General features: G+C 45.0%; 1 protein-coding gene across 1 annotated transcript in view; it reads right to left on the reverse strand.

Moving 5' to 3' along the window:
• The window catches only part of LOC122946789 (complement factor B-like), an 86,955-nt gene that overhangs the window by 34,790 nt on the left and 27,073 nt on the right, over positions 1-25,092 (reverse strand). The window contains exons 11-13 of the mRNA XM_044306599.1: positions 23,948-24,048; positions 7,655-7,772; positions 7,361-7,505 (exon numbers count right to left, since the gene is read on the reverse strand). Of these exons, the coding sequence (XP_044162534.1) occupies positions 7,361-7,505; positions 7,655-7,772; positions 23,948-24,048 (364 nt within the window). The remainder of the gene's footprint in view (positions 1-7,360; positions 7,506-7,654; positions 7,773-23,947; positions 24,049-25,092) is intronic.

Consider the following 25,092-nt stretch of genomic DNA (forward strand, 5'->3'; position numbering starts at 1 on the left):
TGGGCATAACAACTGTGAGAGGGGCCATATCTGGGCATAACGACTGTGAGGGAGGCACATATCTGGGCATAACGACTGTGAGGGAGGCACATATCTGGGCATAACGACTGTGAGGGAGGCACATATCTGGGCATAACGACTGTGAAGAAGGCACATATCTGGGCATAACGACTGTGAGGGGCACATATCTGGCATAACGAATGTGAGGGGGCACATACAGACGTGGACAAAATTGTTGGTACCCTTTGGTCAATGAAAGAAAAAGTCACAATGGTCACAGAAATAACTTTAATCTGACAAAAGTAATAATAAATTAAAATTCTATAAATGTTAACCAATGAAAGTCAGACATTGTTTTTCAACCATGCTTCAACAGAATTATGTAAAAAAATAAACTCATGAAACAGGCATGGACAAAAATGATGGTACCCCTAGAAAACACAGAACATAATGTGACCAAAGGGACATGTTAATTCAAGGTGTGTCCACTAATTAGCATCACAGGTGTCTACAACCTTGTAATCAGCCATTGGGCCTATATATATGGCTCCAGGTAATCACTGTGTTGTTTGGTGATATGGTGTGTACCACACTCGACATGGACCAGAGGAAGCAAAGGAAAGAGCTGTCTCAAGAGATCAGAAAGAAAATTATAGACAAGCATGTTAAAGGTAAAGGCTATAAGACCATCTCCAAGCAACTAGATGTTCCTGTGAGTACAGTTGCACATATTATTCATAAGTTTAAGATCCATGGGACTGTAGCCAACCTCCCTGGACGTGGCCGCAGGAGGAAAATTGATGACAAATCTAAGAGACGGATAATCCGAATGGTAACAAAAGAGCCTAGAAAGACTTCTAAAGAGATTCAAGGTGAACTTCATGCTCAAGGAACATCAGTGTCAGATCGCACCATCCGTCGTTGTTTGAGCCAAAGTGGACTACATGGGAGACGACCAAGGAGGACACCATTGTTGAAAACGAATCATAAAAAAGCAAGACTGGAATATGCCAAACTACATGTTGACAAGCCACAAAGCTTCTGGGAGAATGTCCTGTGGACAGATGAGACAAAAATCGAAGTTTTTGCCAAGGCACATCAGCTGTATGTTCACAGACGAAAAAATGAAGCATATCAAGAAAAGAACACTGTCCCTACTGTGAAACATGGAGGAGGCTCTGTTATGTTCTGGGGCTGCTTTGCTGCGTCTGGCACAGGGTGTCTTGAATCTGTGCAGGGTACAATGAAATCTCAAGACTATCAAGGAATTCTAGAGAGAAATGTACTAGCCAGTGTCAGAAAGCTTGGTCTCAGTCGCAGGTCATGGGTCTTGCAACAGGACAATGACCCAAAACACACCGCTAAAAACACCCAAGAATGGCTAAGAGGAAAAAATTGGACTATTCTAAAGTGGCCTTCTATGAGCCCTGACCTCAATCCTATTGAGCATCTTTGGAAGGAGCTGAAACATGCAGTCTGGAAAAGGCACCCTTCAAACCGGACACAACTGGAGCAGTTTGCTCATGAGGAGTGGGCCAAAATACCTGCTGAGAGGTGCAGATGTCTCATTGACAGTTACAGGAAGCGTTTGATTGCAGTGATTGCCTCAAAAGGTTGCGCAACAAAATATTAAGTTAGGGGTACCATCATTTTTGTCCATGCCTGTTTCATGAGTTTATTTTTTTACATAATTCTGTTGAAGCATGGTTGAAAAACAATGTCTGACTTTCATTGGTTAACATTTATAGAATTTTAATTTATTATTACTTTTGTCAGATTAAAGTTATTTCTGTGACCATTGTGACTTTTTCTTTCATTGACCAAAGGGTACCAACAATTTTGTCCACGTCTGTATCTGGGCATAACGACTGTGAGGGAGGCACATATCTGGGCATAACGACTGTGAGGGAGGCACATATCTGGGCATAACGACTGTGAGGGAGGCACATATCTGGGCATAACGACTGGAAAGAAGGCACATATCTGGGCATAACGACTGTGAAGAAGGCACATATCTGGCCATAACGACTGAGGGTGCACATATCTGGGCATAACTACTGAGGAGGCACATATCTGGGCATAACGACTGAGGAGGCACATATCTGGCTATAACCACTGTGAGGGAGGCACATATCTGGCATAATGACTGTGAGGGGCACATATCTGGCATAACGACTGAGGGGCACATATCTGGGCATAACTACTGTGAGGGGGCACATATGTAGGTATAACTGCTGTGAGGGGCCACAAGGAGGACATAACTATTTTGACGGCTTAATTACTGTGAGGGGCCACAATGTGGGCATTAGTACTGTATGGTAGCACTAGATTACCTTGCTATACATTGGCAATTTGGCATGGCTCAGTCTTACAGGACCAACACAGTGCCCTCTGCTGGCGATTTCACAGGGGCAGTCACCATCCCTTCCTTATGTGATTTTTCTTTTTCTCTATCACCACAGGGACCTTGTTCTCGATCCAGCGGACATCACGCCGACGCCAGTGACATCCTGGATGAGGTAGGGTGAGTGTAGCCATGCATTGGGCTTAGGGCTCTTTCACACGAGCGGATCCTGTGCGGGTAATCCGCTGCGTGAAAGAGAGCCAAGCACCGTTCCGAACAGCAGAGACATGGAGCATTACATGATTGATAATGCTCTTTGCCTCTCTGTGACCTTTTTACTACAAAATCACGGTGACACTGTATGTTTTGTATTGCTATAAGTAATGTTAGGACGGAATTGGTTATGTTGAGAACTTGGCTTGGAGAGGAGGGGGCCCAGGCACATTCTTTGCACAGGGGCCCTCTGCTGTCTGTGTCCGCCCCTGGTCTAGCGTTCCCAACATCAACCCTCGTTGCATAAAGAGATGTTTTCTCTGTCACCTCAACTTGGTTTGTTCTGCATTTCTTTGATGGATTCTTTGTGGCATTGTTCTGCTGATAAAGAAGTCTTGTAATTCTCCTAACACTCGGCTTTTAGCTTGGAGTTTGAGACACCTCTCTTTTTCTAATTGTTGCTCTGGATGTTTCTGTTGTTGAGAGCTGATTTCTTTGTCTTTATCTTTGGTTGTGATAGAATTCTGCTGGACTAATCAATTGTAGAAGACCAGCATATCTACTTATTACCACAGGTCATCATTTTAGGTAGGATCTTCTTCAGTGGGCAGAAGAGATAGAACATATGTGTTCTCATTGGACTAGCCTGTTCTGTAGTTGACCGCAAAGTCATAGTTTGCAAGACATGAGACCCATCTCTTTTACTAGAGCTTTCAGCTGGGAGATGTACTCAGATGTGCTAGTGGATTGTTGTTGGTGTAGGATACAACTGGTGTTGTAAAATTTGCAACTCATTCACTGTAGTAAGGTAGGGGTAGGCCAGTTCTAGACTGCAGCTATCTTCTCTGGATCAGGTCTACCACCTTCAAAGCTGATTACATTTCCCAGGTACTTGACTTCTTGTTTCAGCAGGTGACACTTGGAAGGCTTGACCTTGAGACCATGCTTGATGAGAACTTCAAAGACTTTGACCAGGTTTTATAGATTGTCTTCATAAGATTTACAATATATAATGACATCATTCAGGGACAGAAGAACAGTTTCAAGTTCTTGTGGTCCAAGAAAGGTTCCATTAGTCTGTAGAAGGTTCCTGCGCATTGCAAAGTCCAAAGAGCATGTAGTTGAATTCAAATAGGCCCATGGGTTGGTAAATGCTGTATTTTCTCAGCCTTCAGGGGCCCTAGGTACTCGTGAGTACCCACTTGTTAAGCCCAGAGTTCAGAAGGAGGCAGGTGATCCCAGTGCTGCCCAGGATACTTCTATGGGTGGCAGAGGATAGGTATCCTTGTGGGTTATGTTGTTAATCTTTCTGTAGTCCACACAGAATCTGATGTTACCATCTTTTTTCTTGACAATGACTAAGGGTGCAGCCCACAGACTGTGGCTGTCTCTAATGACCTTGGCATTTTTCATCTTTTGAATCATCTTTTAGGAAGACCTGTGGCCTCTTCAAACAGCTGATTGGTGGGGTGCTGGAAGTTGGGCCCCTACCAATCACATATTGATGACCTATCCTGAGGATAGACCGTTAATATTTAATATCTTTAATGGCCACAATTAGTGTTTATTGAAGCAAAGCATTTGAAGCAGAATTCAGTCCAAAAACTATGACTCGCAGCAAATCCGAATTTACTTACACTTCGTGGTAACAAATCAGGTTTTCTTAAAATGATGGTTGCACGTGTTATGGTGACCCATACATATATATATATATATATATATATATATACAGTACAGACCAAAAGTTTGGACACACCTTCTCATTCAAAGAGTTTTCTTTATTTTCATGACTATGAAAATTGTAGATTCACACTGAAGGCATCAAAACTATGAATTAACACATGTGGAATTATATACATAACAAACAAGTGTGAAACAACTGAAAATATGTCATATTCTAGGTTCTTCAAAGTAGCCACCTTTTGCTTTGATTACTGCTTTGCACACTCTTGGCCTTCTCTTGATGAGCTTCAAGAGGTAGTCACCTGAAATGGTCTTCCAACAGTCTTGAAGGAGTTCCCAGAGATGCTTAGCACTTGTTGGCCCTTTTGCCTTCACTCTGCGGTCCAGCTCACCCTAAACCATCTCGATTGGGTTCAGGTCTGGTGACTGTGGAGGCCAGGTCATCTGGCGCAGCACCCCATCACTCTCCTTCATGGTCAAATAGCCCTTACTTACTGAATAGACTGTTAGAATTTGTATTATGGCAAGAAAAAAGCAGCTAAGTAAAGAAAAACGAGTGGCCATCATTACTTTAAGAAATTAAGGTCAGTCAGTCAGCCGAAAAATTGGGAAAACTTTTTAAAGTAAGGGCTATTTGACCATGAAGGAGAGTGATGGGGTGCTGCGCCAGATGACCTGGCCTCCACAGTCACCGGACCTGAACCCAATTGAGATGGTTTGGAGTGAGCTGGACCACAGAGTGAAGGCAAAAGGGCCAACAAGTGCTAAGCATCTCTGGGAACTCCTTCAAGACTGTTGGAAGACCATTTCAGGTGACTACCTCTTGAAGCTCATCAAGAGAATGCCAAGAGTGTGTAAAGCAGTAATCAAAGCAAAAGGTGGCTACTTTGAAGAACCTAAAATATGACATATTTTCAGTTGTTTCACACTTGTTTGTTATGTATATAATTCATAGTTTTGATGCCTTCATAGTCATGAAAATAAAGAAAACTCTTTGAATGAGAAGGTGTGTCCAAACTTTTGGTCTGTACTGTATATATACAGTGCCTTGCAAAAGTATTCACCCCCTTGACTTTTTCCGTATTTTGGTGTCTTACAACCTGGAATTAACATGGATTGTTTGAGGATTGCATCATTTAATTTACAGAACATGCCCACAACTTTGAAGATTTATATTTTTTTTTTATTGCGAAGCAAACAACAAATAGGACAAAATAACAGAAAAAGTCAATGTGCATAACTATTCACCCCCCTAAAGTCAATACTTTGTAGAGCAACCTTTTGCGGCAATCACAGCTCCAAAACACTTTGGATAAGTCTCTATGAGCTTGCCACATCTTACCACTGGGAATTTTGCCCATTCCTCCTTGCAAAACTGCTCCTTCAAGTTGGATGGTTTGCGCTTGTGAACAGCAATCTTTAAGTCTGACCACAGATTTTCTATTGGATTGAGATCTGGGCTTTGACTAGGCCATTCCAACACATTTACATGTTTCACCTTAAACCACTCAAGTGTTGCTTTAGCAGTGTGTTTGAGGTCATTGTCCTGCTGGAAGGTGAACCTCTGCCCTAGCCTCAAATCGCGCACATCCATCTTTCCCTCTGACCAGTTTCCCAGTCCCATCCCCCCAGCAGGATGCTGCCACCACCATGTTTCACTGTGGGGATGGTGTTCTTTGGGTGATGTGATGTGTTGGGTTTGCGCCAGACATAACGTTTTCTTTGATGGCCGAAAAGTTAAATTTTAGTCTCATCAGATCAAAGCACCTTCCTCCATACATTTTGGGAGTCTCCCACACGCCTTTTAGCAAACTCACAACGTGCCTTTTTGTTTTTAGCTGAAAGTAATGGCTTTCTTCTGGCCATTCTGCCATAAAGCCCAACTCTATGGAGCGTACGGCTTATTGTCGTCCTATGTACAGATACTCCAGTCTCTGCTGTGGAACTCTGCAGCTCCTCCAGGATTACCTTAGGTCTCTGTGCTGCCTCTCTGATTAATGCCCTCGTTGCCCAGTCCGTGAGTTTTGGTGGGCGGCCGTCTCTTGGCAGGTTTGCTGTTGTGCCATGTTCTTTCCATTTGATTATGATTGATGATCCCCAGGAGCCCATCAAATCCAAGATTTGGATATTTTTTTATAACCTAACCCTGACTTGTACTTATCAACAACATTGTCCCTTACTTGTTTGGAGAGTTCCTTTTTCTTCATGGCAGTGTTTGGTTAGTGATGCCTCTCGCTTAGGTGTTGCAGCCTCTGGGGCCTTTAAAAAAAGGTGTGTATATGTAATGACAGATCATGTTGCTCTTAGATTGAACAAAGGTGGACATCATTTCACTAATTATGTGACTTCTGAAGGTAATTGGTTGCACCAGAGCTTTTTATGGGCTTCCTAACAAAGGGGGTGAATACATACGCACATGCCAATTTTTGGTTTTCTATTTCTAAACAATAGTTTTATTTATATATTTTTCTCATTTCACTTCACCAACTGAGACTATTGTGTTCTGATCCATCACATAAAATTCTGATTAACAAAACATTGAACTTAAGGCTGTAATGTAACAAAACACAAAAAAAGTCTATGGGGGTGAATACTTTTGCAAGGCACTGTATATATATATATACACACACACACATGTCTGGATCATATTCTGCCCCCACCTAACCAGCCAAACCCCATACCAGCAACAGCCCCTGTTTAAAGTTGCATTAAAGGCGCCGCACGGTCATTAACAATAAAGACCGACTATACAGTGCAGTCTTCATTAATAAATGAAAGGCAACTGCGGGTTTATTAGCTGTGCGGTTCTTCAGCATGGCTACAACCCGACCGCAGCCACTCGTGTGGCCGTATCCTGAGTGGCCCAGGTATACCTGATTTATAGCGATTCATGACAAAGCTTGCCATAGTGCCTCATGGTCACCTTCTCATCCACCCACAGTGCTTCCCTAACAGTGCCACTCTCCATAGCAGATCCAATCCCAATGCCTCCATATTAACATCAGTCCCTGTGCCCTATTGCTAGTTGTGGTGCCCAATAATTTGATGATTGTGACAAAATCGCTTGAAATGTTATTGTTCAATTGAACATAAAGTGCAAAAAGAAATCACTTATTTTACCTGATTTTTGTGGAAAATTCTATCCTAGTTTGTAGTTCAATGAGAGCCAAATCATAATCAAAGGATTTCTCCACTTTCTTGTCCTGTTTGCCAGCTGGGTTGTACTTATTATGACGGTGGAGGTTCTTCGCTTTGTATTCCCTACCTACAATAAATGGAAGAAAATAGGGTAACATAGGGAGTCCTGTGCGCCTCGAAATCATAGGATCTCCCCCCAATCTTCTTACCTGCTAGAGAACATATTGGAGGTTGTAGGTGGACAATAGCTGGAACTTAATCGATGGGAGCACTTACCTCCTACTTCAACGCTGATAGTATGGAGTCCTTCATCTAAATGGAAGCATTGAGCCGCAGTCAATATAAAATGTCTGCCTATGATAGAGCCTTTACATGTTTCTTGAGAACCAAGACGCTATAATAAAAAAATAATAATAAAGGAAAAAAATATCAAAAAGGGTGATTTATAACAATTCTTCTGAATATATGATAATTAATGGGACAGGATCGGCTCAGTTGTTAGCAGTGGTGCCTTGCAGTGCTGGGGTCCTAGGTCCAAATCTGACCAAGGACAACATATGCATGGAGTTAGTATGTTCTCCTTGTGTTTGCATGGGTTTCCTCCAGATTCTCCAGTTTCCTCCCACACTCCAAAGACATCCTGATAAGGAACTTAGATTGTGATCTCCACTGGGGACAGTTAGTGATGATAATATCTTCAAAGCGATGAGGTGGTCTTCACAGTGGTAGCTCTTTAATATGAACTACATTACTACATTTTCTCTCACTGACTGTCTCTACAAACCGTTGTCTAGGTCAGTGTTTCCCAACCAGTGTGCCTCCAGCTGTTGCAAAACTACAACTCCCAGCATGCCCGCACAACCAAAAGCTGTATGGGCATGCTGGGAGTTGTAGTTTTGCAGCAGCTGGAGGCACACTGGTTGGGAAACACTGGTCTAGGTTATATTTGCACAGTATATTGTAATTCGCATTTCCTTATCGCATAAATTGCTAATTGTACAAAGAGGACAGAGGAATAAAAATCTATAGTTCCCTGTTATCAGCCAAGTCAGGTGGAGGACAAGATGACTGTAGGACAGTTTAATCCACTTTACTCTGCCCTATTATCGGCAATTTCAGGCTGTAGGACAGGGGAACAAAATCTACTCCTGCACGATGGTGGCTAGGGTATCATTGATGTTGTGGGTTTAGTGTGGTTGCAAGGCAGGAGATGTAGGTGCAATAGCTGGAAATGTTGTATGGATGTACAGGTCCTTCTAAAAAAATTAGCATATTGTGATAAAGTTCATTATTTTCTGTAATGTACTGATAAACATTAGACTTTCATATATTTTAGATTCATTACACACAACTGAAGTAGTTCAAGCCTTTTATTGTTTTAATATTGATGATTTTGGCATACAGCTCATGAAAACCCAAATTTCCTATCTAAAAAAATTAGCATATTTCATCCGACCAATAAAAGAAAAGTGTTTTTAATACAAAAAAGTCAACCTTCAAATAATTATGTTCAGTTCTGCACTCAATACTTGGTCAGGAATCCTTTTGCAGAAATCACTGCTTCACTGCGGCGTGGCATGGAGGCAATCAGCCTGTGGCACTGCTGAGGTGTTATGGAGGCCCAGGAGGCTTCGATAGCGGCCTTAAGCTCATCCAGAGTGTTGGGTCTTGCGTCTCTCAACTTTCTCTTCCCAATATCCCACAGATTCTCTATGGGGTTCAGGTCAGGAGAGTTGGCAGGCCAATTGAGCACAGTAATACCATGGTCAGTAAACCATTTACCAGTGGCTTTGGCACTGTGAGCAGGTGCCAGGCCGTGCTGAAAAATGAAATCTTCATCTCTATAAAGCTTTTCAGCAGATGGAAGCATGAAGTGCTCCAAAATCTCCTGATAGCTAGCTGCATTGACCCTGCCCTTGATAAAACACAGTGGACCAACACCAGCAGCTGACATGGCACCCTAGACCATCACTGACTGTGGGTACTTGACATTGGACTTCAGGCATTTTGGCATTTCCCTCTCCCCAGTCTTCCTCCAGACTCTGGCACCTTGATTTCCGAATGACATGCAAAATTTGCTTTCATCCGAAAAAAGTACTTTGGACCACTGTGCAACAGTCCAGTGCTGCTTCTCTGTAGCCCAGGTCAGGCGCTTCTGCCGCTGTTTCTGGGGAATGCGGCACCTGTAGCCCATTTCCTGCACACGCCTGTACACAGTGGCTCTGGATGTTTCTACTCCAGACTCAGTCCACTGCTTCCGCAGGTCCCCCAAGGTCTGGAATCGGTCCTTCTCCACAATCTTCCTCAGGGTCCGGTCACCTCTTCTCGTTGTGCAGCGTTTTCTGCCACACTTTTTCCTTCCCACAGACTTCCCACTGAGGTGCCTTGATACAGCACTCTGGGAACAGCCTATTCGTTCAGAAATTTCTTTCTGTGTCTTACCCTCTTGCTTGAGGGTGTCAATGATGGCCTTCTGGACAGCAGTCAGGTCGGCAGTCTTACCCATGATTGCGGTTTTGAGTAATGAACCAGGCTGGGAGTTTTTAAAAGCCACAGGAATCTTGTGCAGGTGTTTAGAGTTAATTAGTTGATTCAGATGATTAGGTTAATAGCTCGTTTAGAGAACCTTTTCATGATATGCTCATTTTTTTAGATAGGAATTTTGGGTTTTCATGAGCTGTATGCCAAAATCATCAATATTAAAACAATAAAAGGCTTGAACTACTTCAGTTGGTGTGTAATGAATCAAAAATATATGAAAGTCTAATGTTTATCAGTACATTACAGAAAATAATGAACTTTATCACAATAAACTAATTTTTTTAGAAGGACCTGTAGTATCCTTCCCTTCTATCTTTCTTTTACTCTAATGCCTGGCCATGCAGGTTCTGGACCTTCTTGGTTCTCTCTCTTTCCTTTATCTGGAGTACTGTGAAGAAGAGATTTTCCTCTGTAGCTTTCTCAGAGTTGGTGATTCTCTAGGACTGAGGCCTAGTAATCTGAGAAGCATGCACATGAGGCTTCTCACTTAGCACTCGTTCACACGACCATTGCCCCTCCGTGCCCGTGCTGTGGACCGCAAATCGCGGTCTGCAATGCACTGGCACTGACCGTGGGCCAGCTGCATGCGGATCGCGTACCTTTTCACTTGAATGGGTCAGCGATCCGTCCGTTCCGCAAAAAGATATAGCAAGTTCAACAGCATGAGGAGTCATCATAATGGCCCATTCACAGAGTGGTAAGGGTGGCAACAGCATGAGGAGTCATCATAGTGGCCAAGTAACAGAGTGGGGAGGTGGCAACAGCAGTGGCAGTACCAGCACAAGATGGCGGCAGTAGGAGAAGATGGCAGCAGAGGCAACAGGTGTGTAGCATCAGGCGGCTGGCAGCATCAGAATAATGAAGCACGTGGCCAGGAGTAATGGGCCATTTTTCTCAATGTTTATGGTGTGGCTGCCAGAATTATCTAGTCTGATTTATCAGCCACTGGCGTGTGGATTCATGCCTGATTTATCTTTGCAAAGTTTAGTCTCTCAACATTTTGTGTTGAAAGGCGAGTTCTCTTTGGGATAACTATGCCACCCGCCACACTAAACACCTGCTCTGATGCCACACTCCCGCTCTTCTCCTTTTACTTGTGCTGATAAACCACCTATTTCTGTATACATTGCTTGTGCGAATGTCCTCCTCTTCCTCCTCCTCAAGTTCAGACTCTACAGGGCTCAGGTGACCATGAGATGTAGGAGCCATGTCTCCTGTCCCCTGGCCAGCCAGATTTATTAGCATCTGTTCCAGCGCATGAAGGAGTGGAATAACATAATTCATCCCGTAGTCCTGGCAACTGACAAATAAAGTGGCCTCCTCAAAGGGCCTAAGCAAACGGCAGATATCACCCATGAGCTGCCACTGGCTAATGTTGAAATTACACAGGGGAGTACTCCTGTCCATCTGCATCATCAAGAAATCGTTCACAGCCTTCCTCTGCTCATATAGTCAGTCCAACATGCGGAGGGTGGAGTTACAATGTGTGGAAACGTTGCATATCAGGCAATGTTGGGGAACACCATTGTACTTTTGCAGCTCAAGAGGGCATGTTTTGCAGGTTAAAAATGGCTGAAGTGCATGCACAGTTTCCTGGGCATTTTCAAGACATCTTGCAGGTGGGTAGAAGACTTCAGGAAACGATTTACAACCATATTAAAGACATGTGCCATGCAGGGCGCATGGGTCAGCCCTCCTTGACACAGCACCGGCACAATGTTCTTCCCATAATCGGTGACTATGGTTCTGATCTTCAATTGGTGATGAGACAGCCAAGATTCAATTTCTTGGTTAATGACACTGAGCAGTTCCTCCCCAGTGTGACTCTGTTCCCCCAGGTAGGCCAGGTGCAAAAACAGTGTGACACCTCCGTGCTCTACATAGGTGGTATACTGGAGGACCACTCTGAATTGTGGCTACAGTGGAGGCTGAGAACAAGGTTGAGGATGAGGAGGCAGAGTAGAACATTGGCGCAGGATTCACAGCTTGAGAACGTGGAAGTCACTTGCCCAAGTTGCTGGTGTGCCTGGCCAGGAACCACATTTACCCAGTGGGCCGTAAAGGACTTATATTGTCCATGACCATAGTTACAGCTCCACACGTCAGCGCTGCCGTGAACTGTACCAGACACCATGAGACTCAATGACTGGCCCACCTTCTACTCAACATACATGTGCAGGCCTGGTACAGCTTTTTTGGAGAAGATGGCTTAGGACTCTCCACCTCGGCTCAGCACAAGCCACCGGTTCTCTGAAAGGTGAAGAGTTAACCACATAAAAAGGAAGGGACTGCAGTACCAGCATCTTGGCCAGAAGCACGTTCAGCTTCTGCACCATTGGATGAGTGCACGCATACTGTTGTTTTTTTGCAATCACCTAGTTGATTGATTACTGGGAAATGCATGACGAGGAGTAGGAGGGCGAGGAGCAGGAGCATCAGGACCAGTAGACTATGGGAAGGAAATACAGCTTCTTTCTGCTGAGGTGGTGGAACCTTTACTGCTGGAAATGGGGTTTGAGCCACTAGGGGATGCCTCAGGCTGTACCTCAATATTAGTGCCACGGTTTTCCCAGGTCGCTTTTTGGTGATGCTCCATGTGTTGACGTGTGGCCGTGGTGCCCTGGACATTCTTCACATTCTGCTCTCGGATTCTACATACGACTACGCTGATGTTCTCTGTTGATGTAACACCCCAGAGTGGTGTTACCACTTCTGCACCTTGCTACTGTCTTTATTGGTCTAACCTCATGTCATCTTATGCATTTATTCCAGGTCCTCCACACTATGCATTTCTAATGTTATGTAACTGTTCATGTAATGTGCCTGGTTCACCAGCAAGTGGCAGCAAATATGGCAGAGCTACAGTTAGAGAGAGTGGAACTTACCATTCCATTCTAACCCCCCTCTGTAGGGTAGTGGGCCAGACCTACTTCCTGCAGGAAGGGTGGGAACCAGTTAGAGTCAGTCTGGCTTACCCCCAGCTAGGGAGAAGGGTGTGCAGGGGCACGTCTCTGCAGGACATGCCCACGCCAGCCAGAGCACCATAGTCTCTGCTGGCCTTGGAGGGCAAAGCTTAAAGCCTCAGGAGCCAGGAGGAAAGTTCCCTGGCATATCCTAGACTAGAAAGTGAAGTGCAGCATACAGAAGAAGCTGAGTTATACAGCCAGCCTGTCAGTACAGCATATGTAACACCCCAGAATTGTGTTACGAAACTTTTACTCCGCTACAACCTGTTAAGTGTATTTATATTGTCATCTAATGTAATTTTATATCACATCCTCACAAATGTGCATTGTAAGCCTTGTAAAGTATAAATTGCTGTAATTTTCATGTTCACCAGCAGGTGGCAGCAATGTGTTCAGCAAGGACTTAAGCCAGTTTAGTGTTTCTGAACTGGAATAGTTCATTCCAGTTCAGCTCCCCCTCTATGAGCAGAAGTGGGCTGACCCAGATCCCGCCTCATGGGTGTGGAAGGAAGTTAGGTTAGTGTGCCAGCCACCCTGGCTTGGGGAAGGCTGTGCGTGTAGGAGCTCCCAGCTATAGGGATCCAATGCCAGGATCTTGTCTCGGCTGAGACAATTGATCATCATCCCCAGCCTGAGCCTTGCAGCCTCAGCTGGAAGAAAGCAAGCAGCCACCTCCAGTATTCCAGGAAGAAGCATACCCTGAGACAATAACTGTGAGTATCGTCAAGAGACCCCAGGAGAAGCCAAATTCCTCCTCAGCAAGTCAGTTCCCAAGACAGCAGATGATAGATAGAGCAGAAGATAAATTCCTGCCACTTTACAGAGCTACTAAGAAGATGTCCCTTTCCTGCAAAAGCTCCAGGCACATAATAGGGCAGAATATACAGTATATTCCTGCCACACATTGCCAATACCTGCTGGGACCAAAGACTAATGCTGTATCTCACTTGGATTAAAGCTGCATCTAGTAAAGACAAGTTTGAACTTTATTCCAAGTCTGGATCTCAATTATTGCTGCAAATCCCTCAATTACTCCTACTAGCAACACACTCATTTTATTGCAAGTGAGCCAGGATCCAGGAGTCCAGCCGTACCAAGGTAGGAGACACCGTTGACACTATTGTCATTACCACACAGACAATTACACCACTCTGGCATTCCTAACCTGGTACGTGAGTTACAACACCTTAAAGGGCCCTGCAACAGTACCCTGTGCACGCTGCAATTGGCGTCACGAACAAAACTATAGACTATCACTTACACCTGACCCAGCCATTGCATATTATTGGCGTCAGAGTGCAAGCCCCCAATCTGGCCCTATTGCACATAGTCAGAGAGAAACAGATATAGCAGAGTGGAGCTTGCCTGCCAGTTTCATGCTAAAGCCTGCTGGAACCCAGACAAAGCCTGTAAACCGTTTTGGAGAACGTTTATGCGAAGTAAAGCTGCCATTGAACTTCATCTCAAGGTCTGGACTCAAGTTCTTCCTTAATCCCTCAATTATTCCCTTTATTTATTGCATCGGAGCGAAAGCCTGGGGGTCCAGCTGTATCCAGGTAGGAGTACTGTGACACACATAAAGAGACATTTGGGCCTCACCATTACACCACTCAGCATTTCCTATACCTGGGATGCGTTATATAGAGGGACCTAGGGGGAGGCACCCGTTACATTGACTTGATGAAAAATTTCAACACCAGCGAGTAGGGAATTTTACCTCCACTACTCCGTGCTGACTGCCTGATGCTGCCTTTATGAAGCCATGCCCCACTAGTTGTTTCCGGACGGGTAGGCTCCTGAGTAGCAGAAGGTCAACTCAGGCACGTTTGGCTCCAGACCTCACACTGCTTTCACCCTGCTAGCCTACTGCCACACTTACACCCTGCTGGCTGGGCCGCATGCTGGTGACCCTCCCGCTGTCTCATAGGCAAGCTGCCACGCTCACCCCCTGATAATGATGATGACGAAGCCCTCTCTTCCCCCGGATCCCACATGTGATCGGCTACATCATCATCCACTACTGTCTGCATATCACTGATGTTACCCTCACCAATCTCATAGTCACGTCCCTGACCGCTCACAACACCTGCTCCCACACAACTATTGATGACAGGTGGGGGCACAGAGCTTTTTACTGGGCCATGTGGGTGTGGATGTCTGATGTCAGTTGATGATGATGTTGAAGACCGAGTCAACCATTCAAGGACAGCTGGGTTGCTGGTCAAAACATGACCGCTGGATGACATTGGCAGCTCTGGCTTGTCGCTGTGACTGCTGCTACCACCTGCTCCCCCTCTACTGCTGCTACTTGTGCCAGCACCAGAATTTTTTTTCCCACTGACTGCTCCCTTGAAAGGCCCTGACACCTGTCCGTCGGACATACTATACAGTAACTGTAAAATAGCAGTAGTATTAGACTGCTTTTTCACCCCAATTAGAGAATCAAGGCTTAATAGAATAACTTATGGAAACCCAAATAACTGTAAAAATAGACCTCTTTTTACCCCAATTAGATTTCTATGTACGCTCCTGGTAAAAATCCTTTAACCTGCTCACGACCGCCGTACGCAGGATTGCGTCTTCTCGGCGGTCGTGCTCTTCTGGGTGGACGCGCCGATGCGTCCTCTCGCGAGACGCGAGATTTCCGGGTAAGCCGGCCCGCGCATGCGCATCATGGGCCGGCAAAATTTAAAGAACAAGTTCGTCATCAACCTGCCAGCCACGATCATTGGCTGGCAGGTTGATGATTTTCAAAAAAACGAATCAGCAGCCAGATAATCCATCATATTAGTAAATATGATGGGGTTATATGGCTGCTGTGCTCCTCTGCTCCTTCTTTTGGTCGGTTGGTTCCAGCAGAGGAGCAGAGGAGCACACATCACTGTGAGTACCCACCAACACCACACTTAGCCCCCAGATCACCTCCCAGCACCCAATTTAACCCTTTGATCACCCCTTCTTGCCCCTGTCAATCACTAGTGAAAAGGAAAAAAGTGATCAGTGCAAACTGTCACTTTTTTTTTTCACTGGTATTGACCGTTAGGTTTTAGGTATAGTTTAGGTCCCTTGGTTAGGTAGTTTAGCAATCAGTTAGCGCCAAGCCCACCGCACCGCAGTCCGTTATTCGCTGATTAGCGTATCGCTAATCAGCATTTGTACTTTTATAGTATCTGAAAGTGATCAAAACTGATCACGGTCAGATCTATAATAGTATTAGTGTCACTTTAGTTCGCCCTCCACCCAAAACGCAGTGTTTGCCCGATCAGGCCTGATCGGTCGCCCACACGTGCGTTCGCCCACGCCCGCCCCACCGCAGTGGTCACTGCACATTCACTTTACACGCACTGCGGCGATAAAAAAAATCAGTTTTGATATTTTTTATCAACCGCAGCGGCCTCAGGTACTTCGCTAGCCTCCCCTTTGTAAGACAGGCTTGCTTTTTTTTCTTGGGTAGTCTCAGGGAATACCCCTAAATTTAGTTGCCCACATGTCTAACAGGGGGTATTCCTCTGAAGAGGCCTACAGGCTTCTGACCCAGTTGGATGAGGAGTGGGAACCCTCATCTGATGAATCCAGCGGGTCAGAATACGAACCTGTAGAAAGCAGTGGCTCTCTGACCCAAAGTTCGGACGAGGAGGCTGAGGTCCCTGATAGCACCAGGCGTACCCGGCCCCGTGTCGCTAGACCGCAGGTTGCGCAGGATCCGCTTTAAGAGCAGCAGAGTGGGGCTGGTGCTGTCGGATTACGTGGTGAGGCATACACCAGCAGCCCAGCCCTTCCTGGACCTAGTACCAGCACTGCCGTACAACCTGGTGAAGTGGCGAGCACCAGAAGGGCAGTTGAAGCTGGTACGGTGGCACGAGCAGTAGTGACCCCGTCGCAGCCACCGCAAAGACGTGCCCGTAGAGCCCCTAGAATCCCAGAGGTGCTGGCAAACCCTGATTGGCAGTCCCCAACTTCAGCCGCACCTGTAGTTTTCCCTTTCACTGCCCAGTCTGGAGTTCGGGTTGAGACAGCTCAGATCGGTTCGGCCCTGGGATTTTTTGAGCTGTTCTTGACTGCGGAGCTCTTGGACTTAGTCGTGGCCGAAACAAATCGGTATGCCACTCAATTTATATCCGCCAACCCGGGAAGCTCTTATGCCCAGTCTTTCCGGTGGAAACCAGTCCAAGTTTCCGAATTTAAAACTTTTCTGGGCCTCCTCCTCAACATGGGCCTGACAAAAAAGCATGAATTGCGGTCATATTGGTCCACGAACCCAATTCATCACATGCCCATGTTCTCTGCTGCTATGTCCAGGACACGATTTGAGACCATCCTGCGTTTCCTGCACTTTAGTGACAACACCGCCTCCCGTCCCAGAGGCCACCCTGCTTTTGACCGGCTCCACAAAATTCGACCCCTCATAGACCATTTCAACCTGAAATTTGCAGATTTGTATACCCCAGAGCAAAACATCTGCGTAGACGAGTCCCTGATACATTTTACCGGGCGCCTTGGCTTCAAACAATACATCCCAAGCAAGCGCGCCCGGTATGGGGTCAAATTGTATAAGCTCTGTGAAAGGGCCACAGGCTATACCCACAAATTTCGGATCTATGAGGGAAAAGATCAGACCCTGGAGCCGGTCGGTTGCCCTGACTACCTGGGGAGCAGTGGGAAGACAGTTTGGGACTTGGTGTCACCCTTATTCGGCAAGGGGTACCATCTTTATGTGGACAATTTTTACACAAGTGTGGCCCTCTTTAGGCATTTGTTTCTAGAACGGATTGGCGCCTGTGGTACCGCGCGAACTAGTCGCGCGGGCTTCCCCCAACGGCTCGTTACCACCCGTCTTGCAAGGGGGCAGAGGGCCGCACTGTGTAACGAAGAACTGCTCGCAGTGAAATGGAGAGACAAGCGTGACGTTTACATGCTCTCCTCCATTCACGCAGACACGACAATCCAAATTGAGCGAGCAACCCGTGTCATTGAAAAGCCCCTCTCAGTCCACGACTATAATTTGCTCATGGGAGGGGTGGACTTCAATGACCAGATGTTGTCTCCGTATTTAGTTTCCCGCAGAACCAGACGCTGGTATAAGAAGGTGTCTGTATATTTAATTCAATTGGCTCTGTACAATAGTTTTGTTCTCTACAGTAAGGCTGGGAGAACAGGATCCTTCCTCAAATTTCAGGAAGAGATCATCGAGAACCTCCTGTACCCAGGAGGTTCCGTGGCCCCATCCACCAATGTAGTTAGCTGTCTACACGAGCGACATTTCCCCAGTGTCGTTCCTGGTACCTCAAACCGACCGCCACCCCTAAAAAAATGTTGTGTCTGTAGCAGGAGTGGAATAAGGCGTGACACCCGCTATTTCTGTCCTGACTGTCCTGACCACCCTGCCCTATGCTTTGGAGAGTGTTTCCGGAAGTACCACACACAGGTACACCTAGCATAGGGTTCATCTCACCAGGACAGGCACACAGGGCTATTAGGGCCCATTCACTCACACAGCTGCTGCAAACCTCTCCTTTCACCTGGGACAAAGTGCATAACGCACTTCGCCACATCTTTGGGCGATTTGCGCTTTGCACATTGACCCATGGGGAAGGAGAGGTTTGTTCTATAAAGGTAAAAAAAAAAAAAAAACACCAGTAAGCAAAAAGCTTAATGTTCAGTTCAAAAAGTTAAAGTTTATATGTTCTGTTGCAAAGTTAATAAAATTATTGCGTTGCGGCCTGGTTTTTTTTTTGTTTTTTTTGTTTTTTTACCTTCCAGGTGGACCAACCGATCGACTAGCTGCAGCACCGATGTGCATTCTGACAGAAGCATTGCGCTGCTGTCAGATTACACGTAAGTCGGTGTATGCGGCGCTGCAAGACGAGATTTCTACTCTGCAGTAACAGATACGTTTGCCAAGGCATACGAGCTGAGGAGGAGGCGGCGTTCCTATGCTTTGGCAAACACTTTGTATGTAAAAAAAAATAAAAAAAAAATCCCGGCAATGATTTATTCATCCACATCGATTGATGTGAATGGAGAAATCTGGTTTGCCAGGGCATACGAGCTAAGTGGGTATGGATGTTGGGCGGAGCTCCTATGTCCTGGCAGACGCCTTTCCCCTCTTTTTTTTTTTTGGCAGAGATTTCTTCATCCACATTGATCGATGCGAATGAAGAAATCTGTGCCGTTCATTTTTTTCTTTCAGCCCAGAGGCTGAACGGAAAAAAAAATCTAATTACCTGTATGCTCAATATAAGGAGAATAGCAGAAACTCCTAATGCTGGCCATACATGTAATGATTGCGGAGACCCTCAAATGCCAGGGCAGTACAAACACCCCACAACTGACCCCATTTTGGAAAGAAGACACCCCAAGGTATTCGCTGAGGGGCATATTGAGTCCATGAAAGATTTAATTTTTTGTCCCAAGTTAGCAGAAAGTGAGACTTTGTGAGAAAAGACAAAAAAATAAAACAATTTCCGCAAACTTATGCTAAAAAAAAAAAAATTCTATGAACTTGCCAGGCCCCTCATTGGATACCTTGGGGTGTCTTCTTTCCAAAGTGGGGTCACATGTGGGGTATTTATACTGCCCTGGCTTTTTAGGGGCTCTAAAGCGTGAGAAGAAGTCTGGGATCCAAATGTCTAAAAACACCCTCCTAAAAGGAATTTGGGCACCTTTGCGCATCTAGGCTGCAAAAAAGTGTCACACATCTGGTATCGCCGTACTCAGGAGAAGTTGGGCAATGTGTTTTGGGGTGTCATTTTACATATACCCATGCTGGGTGAGATAAATATCTTGGTCAAATGCCAACTTTGTATAAAAAAATTTGGAAAAATTGTCTTTTGCCAGGATATTTCTCTCACCCAGCATGGGTATATGTAAAATGACACCCCAAAACACATTCCCCAACTTCTCCTGAGTACGGCGATACCAGATGTGTGACACTTTTTTGCTATGAATGACAATACACCCATTGACATATTTGTGTCTGTGGTGACCAATAAGCTCCGTCAATTGGACACATTGGAGGGTAGTGCTGACAATTTGAGTTGGCCCGAAAAGCAAGCTTTGAAACAACTGCAATTGGACACTGAATTGGTCATAAAACCATCTGACAAAGGTGGAAATATTGTGGTGATGGGACATGAGAAATATCAACAGATGTGTCTCAACATTCTTAGTGACCAGTCCACATACAGGAAGCTTCCTTCTGATCCTACAGGAGGGTTTAGACTCGAATTGCGGGACATTTTAATGAAGGCGTTGGCAAACAGATTGATTGATAAAGCGGTATTTGCTTTCTTGCTTCCTGATTTCCCGGTTCTTGCAACCCTATACAGCCTACCTAAAGTTCATAAAGGCCTTGATCCCTTGAAAGGCAGGCCGATTGTTTCTGGTACAGGTAGCCTTACTGCAAACATCAGTACTTACGTGGATACCATTTTGAGGCCTTTTGTCACCAGTTTGCCGTCTCATGTTAGAGATACCATGGATGTGTTGGCAAGGCTCAATGGTATCCACGTTGATAAGGGTACCAAATTGGCCAGTTTAGATGTGGAGGCCCTCTACAGCTCTATTCCCCATCATTTGGGCTGTAGAGCGGTCCTCTCATTTCTTCAACAGAGAGGGGAACATCTGTTAGGTCATAATGCCTTTATTATGGAACTTCTTGAGTTCATACTGACGCATAATGTGTTCTTATTTGACGGTAAGATTTTTCCACCAGCTCAGGGGAGTCGCAATGGGCAGTCCCTGTGCCCCTACATTTGCGAATCTCTTCCTGGGCTGGTGGGAAAGGGAACTGTTTTTTTCTGATGCCATGGAACAATTTGTTGGCGCTGTCCCCTTATGGGTCAGATACATAGATGATGTGCTGATCCTCTGGGGGGGCAGCGTCACATTGTTCCATGAGTTTGTGGCAGCTTTGAATAATAATGAGCTGGGTTTATTTTTCACTTCTGAAATAAATGAGAACCAGATTTCGTTTCTGGATTTGACCATCAAGCTCAATACATCTGGTGATATTGTTACCAGTATGTATAGGAAAACCACGGCCACGAATAGCCTACTCAGATGGGAGAGTGGACACCCCAAAGCTCTAAACGAGGCATTCCGAAGGGGCTGCCGCGGATCTTCAAGGGAGATTTTTGTCTCGAGGTTATCCATCCCAGTTACTCAAGGAAGCTTACCAACATTCTTTGAGTCGAAATAGGGATTCGCTACTTTCTCCCAAACTAAATCCCCAAGGGATGGAAAGTATGAGAATCATTGGTACTTTTGACAATGCTCACAATTAAGTACGTGATGTGTTGTCAGAACACTGGGACATTTTGAGATCTGACTCGGACATTGGTCATCTTATCCCGGACAAACCAGCGATTACCTTCCGTCGTAGCCAGAACCTGCGTGATATCTTGGTCCACAGTATGTACCAGAGTCCGAGACAACACACCTGGTTACATAATCCCGTTTCGGGAACCTTTCCCTGTGGCTCTTGCAAGTTCTGTGGCTACATCAATAAGAACAAAACATTCTCTGGCTATACATCTGACAGAACGTTCTTCATTAGACCATTTGTGAATTGCAAAACCACCGGTGTGGTCTATCTAATGACGTGTATATGTAGCCTGAAATATGTCGGTAAAACGATACGCGAACTAAGACGACGCATTGGTGAACATGTATCTGACATTAATAAATGTCAGGACACACCTATCGCCCGTCATGTGGTTGAATGCCACAGTGGTAATGCGTCTGTCATTAAATTTCAGGGTATTGATGTTGTGAAGAGGACATTACGTGGAGGTGATTTGGATCGCATCCTCCTACAAAAGGAGGCGCGATGGACTTTTAGGCTAGGTACCATCAAGCCTAATGGTCTTAATGATGCCATCTCCTATGTTCCATTTATTTAATGGTATCATAGTACCTCCCTCTCTTCACTCTATCTGTCACTAGTTTATATACATCTAACTTAGTTGGATAAAAATTGCCTACCTTCAGGGTTTTCCGATTTTGCTCTTATAATACTGTTGCCTGTCATTTAATATACCGCTGATGTTTCCCTGATACTTTGTTATTGTTCAGTGCCGTTGCGCTGACCCCCTGAACACATCCATGTTCTTCCATAGCCGTCAGCTGACCAGCCCAGTATGGTTGTATCATCTGGTGGATTGGCTGCCAGCTGGAGGCGTGTTTCTTAGGGGGCGTGGTGTGTCTCTTTAAATCACGGCGTCTACCTGGCCGCTCGCGGCCATTACAGAGCCGAGACTATGTTTATAACAAACAGTACACCGTCTCTCACACTAGGTCTCGGTGCATCTTGTTAATTACACTGTGTAGCCAGCCGATCTCAAACCTGTGTCATCGGTGTTAGGCAGTCTAGGTGTAGGTGCTACTTGGCTCCTGATGACGTGCATATATTAACTGCACAGAAACGCGTAGAGCCGTAGCTCTCAGACCAGCTGGTTGTTGGAGTGTTATTGCCAGCATCAGCAAGTGTCTAAGTGGTTCACTCACCTTTGGTGGTGAGAGTTTAAGAGTCGGCATAGTGCACGGCCGCTCCTATTACTCACCGCCACTGCTCAGTGACTTGCAGGTCATTGGTCAGTTCAGTGTTTGCGTTGGGTGTTAATCCCTGTGATTTATGTGGGATCTCCACACATTGTTAATTCTCACAGGGTTTATACACACCGCATCTATCTCCGCCAGCACTATAATTCAATAGGCTACATTTTGCCTTCCGGAACACTATCCTGGCACCAGTGCGGTGGATTTTAGATTATTAGTCTGTCTATCCCTCACATGATTATTATAACAAGTCCTCCTATTGGGTAGTGATATCTTCCTTGTATGAGGCTTGTTATATTTGGATAGATGGTTTTGGTCCTAATTGATTTATATAGGTTTCACTCCCCTCCTACATGAGCACAATAAATATTTATTATTTTGCTCCATTTTAAGCGTCCTCTTGATTATATATATTTGCAAATGCCAACTTTGTATAAAAAAATTGGAAAAGTTGTCTTTTGCCAAGATATTTCTCTCACCCAGCATGGGTATATGTAAAATGACACCCCAAAACACATTCCCCAACTTCTCCTGAGTACGGCGATACCAGATGTGTGACACTTTTTTGCAGCCTAGGTGGGCAAAGGGGCACATATTCCAAAGTGCACCTTTTGGATTTCGCAGGTCATTTTTTACACATTTTGATTGCAAAGTTCTTCTCACACATTTGGGCCCCTAGAATGCCAGGGCAGTATAACTTCCCCACAAGTGACCCCATTTTGGAAAGAAGACACCCCAAGGTATTCCGTGAGGGGCATGGCGAGTTCCTAGAATTTTTTATTTTTTGTCGCAAGTTAGTGGAATATGAGACTTTGTAAGAAAAAAAAAATATAAAATAAAATCATCATTTTCCGCTAACTTGTGACAAAAAATAAAAAGTTCTATGAACTCACTATGCCCATCAGCGAATACCTTAGGGTGTCTACTTTCCGAAATGGGGTCATTTGTGGGGTTTTTCTACTGTCTGGGCATTGTAGAACCTCAGGAAACATGACAGGTGCTCAGAAAGTCAGAGCTGTTTCAAAAAGCGGAAATTCACATTTTTGTACCATAGTGTGTAAACGCTATAACTTTTACCCAAACCATTTTTTTTTTTTGCCCAAACATTTCTTTTTTATCAAAGACATGTAGAACAATAAATTTGGTGAAAAATTTATATATGGATGTCGTTTTTTTTGCAAAATTTTACAGCTGAAAGTGAAAAATGTCATTTTTTTGCAAAAAAAATCGTTACATTTTGATTAATAACAAAAAAAGTAAAAATGTCAGCAGCAATGAAATACCACCAAATGAAAGCTCTATTAGTGAGAAGAAAAGGAGGCAAAATTCATTTGGGTGGTAAGTTGCATGACCGAGCGATAAACGGTGAAAGTAGTGTAGTGCAGAAGTGTAAAAAGTGCTCTGGTCATGAAGGGGGTTTCAGCTAGCGGGGCTGAAGTGGTTAAGTTATGAAGTGCAAAATGGTGCCCTTACAAATTCTTAAGAGGTAGCAGAGGTCACTTACCGTGATGGTAATTTTAGCAATCCAGGGAAACTGAACTTCCGCTTTTTCATTAATAGATGGTTTGTTGGCCAATCCACACATATGAGGAATTTCTACACTATCTAAAATGTAAGAAGAAACATACTTTATAACAAAACAGCCACCATCTTTACCCATGAGACCCAGACCCCACCTAATTTCTATATAAACCCACAGGCATATATAGGAGAGGTTGCTGTGCATCCCACTGAAAAATTGACAGGGCACCCTCTGGATAGCCCTCACGACTTACCTGTTGCCATTCCCACATCAGCATACAGAGGTACAGACAACACACCTATTCCAAAACAAAGGTCTTCATGCATCTTGACACAAGCAGGCAGAATGCACCTGCAGTGAACCAGTGGTTTACTGATAACGGGGTTAAATTGTGCAGTTAAATTCAGAGATTTTTGTTGGTTTCCACCCTGAGAGCTGCATATGGCGTCAACAAACAGTCCACAGTGACATTTGCTAGCTGGGGCTGGTCAGTTGGGGAGAGAAGCAGCAGCATTGAGTATCAGGAGCAGTCAGCTCAAAAGACAGAGGGGACAGTGCCAAACACCAGCCTTTAAGGAAGAATAGTGTATGTATTTTGAATAGTGCAGCAGCCTTTTCAAGGGAGTTTGCTGGATACAAGACTGGGAAGATAATGCACGTTTAAGGCTTTTTGGCTTCACAGCATTTCGGCTAGAGGCTTTCGGTGCCCAGGCCTACCCTAGAGACAGACTACATCCCACTGCACTGTTCACCCCGTATTTGCAGCATCAGGATAAATTGGTTACTGCATTCTTTGACAAGGACTGTGCCTACTTGCCACTATCCTCAGTAAAGAACTGTTTACTTGTTACAAAAAAAAAAATGCCCTCATCATTGGAAGCATGTCATCGCCATCTTGGCTAACGTTTCCTGCCTTGTAACATACAATTCATCAACACCAGGGGCACGCCCAAACGCCACCAGGCAGGAGAGCCTCTAAACCCAGAGTGTGCCATGAGGGAACGAAAGGGCATGTCCCTGCCCACAACTGTGCGTGGCCTTTGGGAGTGCCAGACAAAGTTGACCACCATGAGTACTACCACCTCCTTCCTCACCAATACTACCACTCCCATCCTCTCTGCCCTATG

Source organism: Bufo gargarizans, chromosome 9 (assembly GCF_014858855.1).
Source record: "Bufo gargarizans isolate SCDJY-AF-19 chromosome 9, ASM1485885v1, whole genome shotgun sequence".
NCBI lineage: Eukaryota > Metazoa > Chordata > Amphibia > Anura > Bufonidae > Bufo > Bufo gargarizans.